We start from the raw sequence: 8,355 nt of genomic DNA, 5'->3' as shown, positions 1-8,355 counted from the left end.
TTACAGTGTGGAAACAGGCCCTTCGGCCCAACAAGTCCACACCGCCCCGCCGAAGCGCAACCCACCCATACCCCTACATTTACCCCTTACCTAACACTACAGGCAATTTAACATGGCCAATTCACCTGACCTGCACATCTTTGGACTGTGGGAGGAAACCGGAGCACCCGGAGGAAACCCACGCAGACACGGGGAGAACGTGCAAACTCCACACAGTCAGTCACCTGAGGCGGGAATTGAACCCGGGTCTCTGGCGCTGTGAGGCAGCAGTGCTAACCACTGTGCCACCGTGCCGCCCAATTCTTTCTCCTCTAACCTTAAACTGATCCTCTCTAGTCCTCGATTCCTCAATCATGGGAAAAAGGCTGAGTGCACTCATCCTATTCATGCCTCTCATGATCTTATACACCCCTATAATGATCCTTCAGTCTTCTACTCTCTAAAGAAAAAAGTCCAATCTCTTCCCTATAACTCAGACCATCGAGTCCAGGCAACACCCTTGTAAATTTCTTCTGCGCTCTTTCCAGTTTAATAACATTCTTTCTATAACAAGGTGACCAGAACTGAACACAATTCTCCAAGGTGCGGCCTCGGCAGTGTCCTGTATAACTGCAACATAACTTGTATATTCAGTGCCCTGACTGATGAAAACCAGTGTGTCAAAAGCCTGTCTCTACCTGTGACTTCACTTTCAGAGAGTCATGTACCTGAACTTCAAGGTCCCTCTGTTCCACTACACTCCTTAAGGCCCTACCATTCACCATTAAACTCCTACCACGATTTGATATTCCAAAATGCAAGATTTCATACTTACCTATTTTAAACTTCATTTGCCACTTCTTGGCCCACTTCCCCAGCTGATCAAGGTCCTGCTGCAACTTCTGATAACTTTTCTCAACGTCCATGATACTGCCTATTTGAGTGTCACCAGCAAACGTACTAACTATGCCTTTGTACATTCTCATCTGAATCATTGAAATAGATAACAAACAGTAATGGGCACAGCACCAACCCCTGAGGCACTCCAGTCTGACAAGCATCCTTCCATTACTACCCTCTGCTTCCTACCATCAAGCCAATTTTGTATCCAACTTGCCAGCTCATCCTGGATTCCATATGAGCTAACCTTCTAGAGCAAACTATCATGTGAAACCTTATCAAAGGCCTTACGGAAATCCATGTAGACTACATCTACCGCCCTGCTGTCGTCAACCTTCCTGGTCATTGCATCAAAGAACTCTAACAAATTTGAGAGGTATGATCTCCACTCACAAATCTATGCTGTCTACTCCCAATTAAAACCTGTCTTTCCAAATGCATGTGCAATTTGTCTCTCAATCTTTTGAAGTTACTTACCGATCTCAGATGTTAAATAGAACATAGAAAAGTACAGCACAGAACAGGCCATCTGGCCCACAACGTTGTGCCGAGGTTAATCCTAATGTAAAATATAGTAACTTAACCTACGCACCCCTCAACTCACTGCTATCCATGTGCATGTCCAGCAGTCACTTAAATGTCCCCAATGACTCTGCTTTCACCATCACACTGGTCTATTGTTCTCAGGCTTTTCTTTACAGTCCTTCTTGAATGGCACAACATTCGCTATCCTCAGTCTTCCAGGAACCTCATCCGTGGCTAACGATGATGCAAAAATATTAGCTACGGCCCGCGCAATTCCTTCGCTAGCCTCTTGCGGTGTTCTTGGATATATCTGGTCAGGACATTCTAATACATCTAACACCTCCTCAACTGCGATATGGACCGTCCCCAAGATAAAACCACTAACTTCCCAAGTCTTCATGTCTTTCTCCAAGGTAAACACTGAGGACAAATAGTCATTGCCCATCTCCTGAGATTTTACATGTACATGTCCACTTTGAGGCACACTATTATGTCTAGTTATTTTCTTCCTTTAATATATTTAGAGTACCTCATTGGATTCACCCTAGTCTTCTCAGCCAAGGCTCTCTCGTGTCCCTTTTTGTCCTCCGGATTTCTCGCTTCAGTAAACTTCTGCATTCTTTATATACTTCCAGGGATTCCCTTCATATCGACTGCCTGTCCCTGAGCCAGGCCTCCTTTTCCCTAGTCAAAGCCTCAATATCTCGTCATCCAGGGTTCCCTATTCCTGTAAACCTGCCCTTCACCTTCACAGAAACATAGACCTTGACCTCTAGCTATCTTACTTTTAAAAACCTCTTACTTGGCAGAGGTCACTTTGCCAAGCACTGCCCTCACTTACACATCTGGCCCACCTCTTCAAAAAATTCAATCAAGTTGGTCAGGCACAACATTCCTTTAATGAAACCATGCTGACTGTTCTTCATTGATCACTGCCTCTTCCCACAGAATTCCGATATCTTCCCCACCACTAAGGTTTTGGCTTATAGTTTCCTCGCTTATCATTAGTAAGTGGACAGGCAAAGCACATGAACTTTATTCTTCACTGGGGATGTCTGAAGATGACTGCAGGTGTTCACTTCCATTCATAATCCTCAAATTAGGAAGCACACTTAACAGATTGCAAGCACCATTGGGCTGATTAATAGTAAGATACATTTGCACTACACAAATTCCGCAGAAATACTACATTAACCAACTGCCTCTGACCAAATGTCCCCCCACTCGGGATCAAATTTCTGGAATTTGTTCCCTGATAGCACCATGGAGGAACAGTGGCTGAGACCAACTCCTCAAAGGAAACTGTTGTGCAATAAATGCTAACCCTCGCATCCCATAAATAAATAAAGCCCAAGGTCTGTGTAGTGTCCTTGAATCATGCATACGGTAAAGAAAAACCCTAGAATTTCACCTGTACATAAAGGTTAACCTCAGCACTCCGACACAAATAGGGAAAGTTGCCACCAGTTTTAAGATGTGCTCGTCTTGCATTTGGATATAATTTATACATTTCTTCTTTGGCTTCCTGAGAAAGTGCACTGTGATCAAAAACCTGAAAAAAAGATAACAGTAGAACGCATAACTATGACATGTAGTTAAAATGACAAAAAAGAATGACAACTTGTATCTCCGTTGCATCTTTGACAACTGTAGTGCTTCAGGAAAGTAATCTTTCTTTCTTAAATGAGATAACCGATTTGCGTACACAAATATAGCAATGTGATTACGATTAGATATTCTGATTTGGAGTAAACATACAAACAAGGAGCTACAGGCCATTCAGTCCCTGAAGCCTGCTCCATCATTCAATAAGATCATGGTTGATCGGATTTAAGCATTTAATCTGCAATCCTGACTATTCCTGAAAGATTTTCATCCTTTTGCTCAACAAGAGTCTAACACTGCCTTAAAATAATTCAAGAAATCTGCTTTACACCAGCTTTTCAGGAAGAGATTTTCAAAGACTCACCCTGAGATAAAACCATTTGGATAACATACTTCACTTTTATTTTTTTTCTACCATAAAGAATATTGACACATTATGCTCTAATTCCCAGATCTTACCCCATTCACTTATCCTAATGACATTCCTCTGGAGTAATCTTGCCTTCCTCACAACTTACCTTTCTGCCTCTCTTTCTATCATCAACAGATTTAGCAACCATATCTTCTGTTCTTTTATCTAAGCTTTCCTATTTTTATTCTCTGATTCATGGAATGTTAGTGTCACTGGTTGGCCCAGGACTTTTTTTTGCCATGATTAACAGCCGTTGAGAAGGTAATGGTGCGTTGCCTTCTTGAACCACCACAATCCATTTGGTGTAATTAGACTTACAATGACATTGAGCAGGAAATTCCAAGATTTTGACCGATTGACACTGAAGGAATGGTGATATATATGCAAGGTAGAATGGGGAGTTGTTCGGAGGGGAGCTTGTAAGTGTGTCATTCCCATATATCTGTCACCCTTGTCCTTCAAGACGGTCGTGGGTTTTGAAGTTTCTATCGAAGAAACCTTGGTGAATTTTTGCAGTGAATCATGTAAATGGCATACACTGTTGCTACTGAATATCAGTCAGTCACTTTGTCTTGAGTGGTGTTAAGCTTTGAGTGTTGATGAAGTTGCACTTATCCAGGCAAGTGGGGAGTAGTCCATCACAATCCTGAATTGCATCTTGAAGATGCTGGGCAGGGTTTTGGGGAGTCAGGTGGTAAGTTACTTCTTACAAGAATCCCAGCCTCTGACCCGTTCTTCTTACCACATAACTTATTTGGCCAGATCAGACCTCCTCAAAATATTTTAAAAGGATAGACTGGACCCTAACTTTTTCTTATTTTAAAGGCAAATGTAAAGTGTCACAGATGTAACAAGACTGGTCAAACTACACAATGTTCAGAAAAACCCAATTTATTTCAACACTTAAAATATAACCACAGAACAAGGAATTTAGGATAACTTAATAAATTATAAATTTAACAGAATAATTGATAGTGACTATTATTATTCTATTACTACTATTATTACTATTAATTAACTGCCCCAATACAGTAACATCCCATAAACACCCCCCTTGACAAAAAGGGGAATTCAGACATGGATTCTCACAGTCAGTTCTCCAATGCAGGAGGAAAAAAAGCATCAAGAGAAGATAGACAGAGTAGCAGCCAAGAGACATTAACTGAAGCTTCCAACTCCTGAAGCCTGAGTATTTACGTTACTGAAAAAATCAAAATCCACAAATCTGGATCAGAGAGAGCTGGCCACACTCATTCACACACATTAAAAAAAGCCAAGGCCTCCCAAGATGTTTACTCAAGAGGCTTTCAGTAGCCAGTTCAGTGCCTCTGTCTTACAGCCTCTCAAAAAAAGCCAGGACAAAATAATCTCTGAAAGTGACATTTGTAACCCCAGAATGTTGATTGTAGTGTTATGAAGATGTGGGTGTACTGTACCTTTAAGAGAGTTAAAATCTAGCAGAACTACCTGAATTTAGTATATTGGGGGTATAAGACTGGGAAGAATTGAACAGTTGAGATAGAACTGCCAAAAGACCAACAGATTTAAGCTGCTAGTCAAAAATCTGAGAGGTACCTGTCTTGAGAAGGAGTTTGCACAGAGAAAAACATCAACACCGACCTGGAGAGCAACTTTACAGAGGAAGATAAAGAGAAGATTCGAACGCTGGCTGGTTTTGAAATTTGAATTTTTCAGTAAACCTTATCTGACTTGCATTATAGAAGAGAAAGTAAAAGATAGGTTAGAGAAAGGAGGTGTAAATAGTTGTTAGTTACTTATTCTCTGTTATACTTTATGAAACAAAGTTGTTAGTTTTTACTTTAAATAGTTCTGGGGCCTCTCGGATTTTCACAGATTACTGCACAGGATAAATCTTTTCTGGTTTCTAGTTTAGATTAAGCAGGAGGGTTTACCTCATGTCGTATCAGTAGCATTACCATTGTTGAATCCCACTATGGCAAGAAGCTGTGACTAGATTCTCTCAGAGTCATACAGCACCCGAAATAAACCCTTTGGTCCAACCATGCTGAACATAATCGTAAACTAAAATATGCCCACCTGCCTCCTCCTGACCCATATCCCTTCAAACCTTTCCTATTCATGAATCCATCCAAATGTCTTTTACATGGTGTAACTGTACCTGCTTCTACCACTTCCTCAGGAAGTTCATTCCACAAGTGAACCAGCCTCCATGTAAAACATTTGCCTCATGTCTTTTTAAAACCCCTCTCTTCTCACTGTAAAAATATGCCACCTAGTCTTCAAATGCCCCATCTTAGGGAAAAGACAACTATACCTCTCATTATTTTATAAACTTCTACCAGGTCACCTCTCCACCTCCGATGCTTCAGTGAAAAGATTCCCAGCCGATCCAGCCTTTCTTTATAACTCAAACCTTCCATAGACACCAACACCCTGGTAAATCTCTTTTAAACTGTCTCCAGCTTGATAATGTCCTTCCCATAACTGGTTGATCAGAACGGGACACAGCATTCCAGAAAAGGCCTAGTCTAGTACAACCTCAACATAATGTCCCAACTCCTATACTCAAAGTAATGCACAATAAAAACAAACATGCCAAATGCTTTTTTAACATCATGAAGCAAACTTAAAAGAATTATGTACTTGAACACCGAGGTCCCTCTATCCATGGCCCTACGATTAGCTGTATATGCCCTACCCTTGTTTGTTGTACCAAAATGCAATACCTTGCATTGATTGAGATTGAACGCCATCTACCATTTTCCAGTACATTAACTCAGTCAATCAATAACCCTTTGCAATCGTAGAAAATCTTCTTCATTGTCTACTATGCCACCAATTTTAATGTCATCCACAAACTTACTAACCATGCTTTCTACATTCTCATCCAAATCATTTATATAAACCACAAACGAAAGGGCCCAGAACCAATCCCTGTGGAACCACCGCTGGTCACAGGCCTCTAGTCCAAAAAGTAACCCTCCACCATTACTCTGTCTATTGCTGTTAAGCCAATTCTGTATCCAATTAGCAAACTCATCCTGAATCCCAAGTGACCTAATTTCATCAATTAGTCCCACCATGTGGAACCTTGTCAAAGGCTTTACTAAAATCTAAATAAACAAAACCTACTGCTGTGCCATCACCCACCTTTTTGGTAGCTTGCTCAAAAGACTCAATCAAGTTTATGAGATAGGATTTTCCTCATACAAAACCATGTTGACTACCCTCATCAATTTCTACCTCTCCAAATGTCCATAAATCCGATCTTTTATAAACACCTCCAACAAGTTACTAGATTAAAGATTCCTGATGAAGGGTTTTTGCCCGAAACGTCGATTTTCCTGCTCCACAGATGCTGCCTGACCTGCTGTGCTTTTTCAGCACCACTCTAATCTAGACTCTGGTTTCCAGCATCTGCAGTCCTTGGTTTTACCTATCCAACAAGTCACTCACAACCGAAGTTAGACTGGGGTCTATAGATTCCTAGTTTTTTCCTTACGACCTTTCTTAAACAAGGTACAACGTTAACCACCCTCGGCTCATCAGGCATCTCACCTGAAATTATAGATGATGCAGAGGGTGGCATGGTGGCTCAGTGGTTAGCACTGCTGCCTCACAGCACCAGGGTCCCAGGTTAGATTCCAGCCACGGGCGACTGTGTGTGGAGTTTGCACATCCTTCCCGTGTCTCGTGGGTTTCCTCCAGGTGCTCTGGTTTCCTCCCACAGTCACAAAGATGTGCAGGTTAGAAGAATTGGCGATCCTAAATTACCCATAGTGTTAGGTGCATTAGTCACAGGGTTATGGGTCTGGGTGGGTTGCTCTTTGGAGAGTCAGTGTGGACTGGTTGGGCCGAAGGGCCTGTTTTCACACTGTTTGGAATCTAATCTAATCAAATATTTCTGCAAAGGGTCTCAATTTCCTCCCTTACTTCCCACAGCATTCTGGGATACATTAGATCACGTCCCAGAGATTATCCACATTTACATTCACTGAGACCTGCCGAACATCCTCTTCCGTAATGCGAACTGTTTTTAAAACAAAGTTAATTTCTCTGCATTCTCTAGACTCAATTTCTTTCTCTACATTAAAAACTATTGCAACATTTTTATTTAGTATCTCTCCCATCTCCTGGAGTTCAACATAAAGACTACTTTTACCTGCCAAGTCTACTCAAGCAACTTTTTAAAGTTAGAATCAAAGAATCCCTACTGTGTGTAAATAGGCCATTCGGCTGAACGGGTCCAAACCAACCTTCTGAAGAGCATATCACCCAGACCCATCCCCCTACCCTATCCCTGCATTCCCCATGGCTAGCCCACCTAGCCTGCACATACCTGAACACCGAGAAATTTAGCATGGCCTAACTTGCACATCTTTGGATTGTGGGAGGAAACACAGCACCTAACAGAAACCCACCCAAACACTGAGAAAACATGCAAATGCCATGCACTCATTTTGAGTGTGAGCAGCAGCGGAGATAAGACGAACCCGGAAGACTGCAGCTAAGGTAAGGCAGTTTGTTTTAAAAAGTTACTTACCGGTAGCAGACAGCGGCGTTTTCCCTTTCACAGAAGGAGCGGGAGCAGCGTGGGAAGTGACAAGGACCAGAGGGGCAGCCGGGAAGAAAAGCAGTGACCATATATATCAGCAAGGCACCAACGACATAGGTAGGAAGAGGGCTGAGGATGTTAGGCAGGCTTTCAGGGAGCTAGGTTGGAAGCTCAGAGTTAGAACAAACAGAGTTGTTGTCTCTGGTTTATTACCCGTGCCACGTGATAGAGAGTCGAGGAATAGGGAGAGAGAATAGTTAAATGCGTGGCTACAGGGATGGTGCAGGATGGAGGGATTCCGGTATCTGGATAACTGGGGTTCTTTCTGGGGAAGGTGGGACCTCTATAAACAGGATGGTCTACACCTGAACCTGAGGGGCACCAGTATCCTTGGGGG

At 42.2% G+C, this 8,355-nt stretch overlaps 1 protein-coding gene across 8 annotated transcripts in view; it reads right to left on the bottom strand.

Annotated features, from left to right (window-relative positions):
- The window catches only part of spg21 (SPG21 abhydrolase domain containing, maspardin), a 169,812-nt gene that overhangs the window by 5,804 nt on the left and 155,653 nt on the right, over positions 1 to 8,355 (bottom strand). For all 8 annotated transcript variants that reach the window (XM_043677701.1, XM_043677692.1, XM_043677700.1 and 5 more), the window contains one exon: positions 2,816 to 2,956. In XM_043677701.1, the coding sequence (XP_043533636.1) occupies positions 2,816 to 2,956 (141 nt within the window). The remainder of the gene's footprint in view (positions 1 to 2,815; positions 2,957 to 8,355) is intronic.

This window comes from Chiloscyllium plagiosum, chromosome 36, assembly GCF_004010195.1.
Source record: "Chiloscyllium plagiosum isolate BGI_BamShark_2017 chromosome 36, ASM401019v2, whole genome shotgun sequence".
NCBI lineage: Eukaryota > Metazoa > Chordata > Chondrichthyes > Orectolobiformes > Hemiscylliidae > Chiloscyllium > Chiloscyllium plagiosum.
This window is presented reverse-complemented; position numbering and strand designations above follow the sequence as displayed.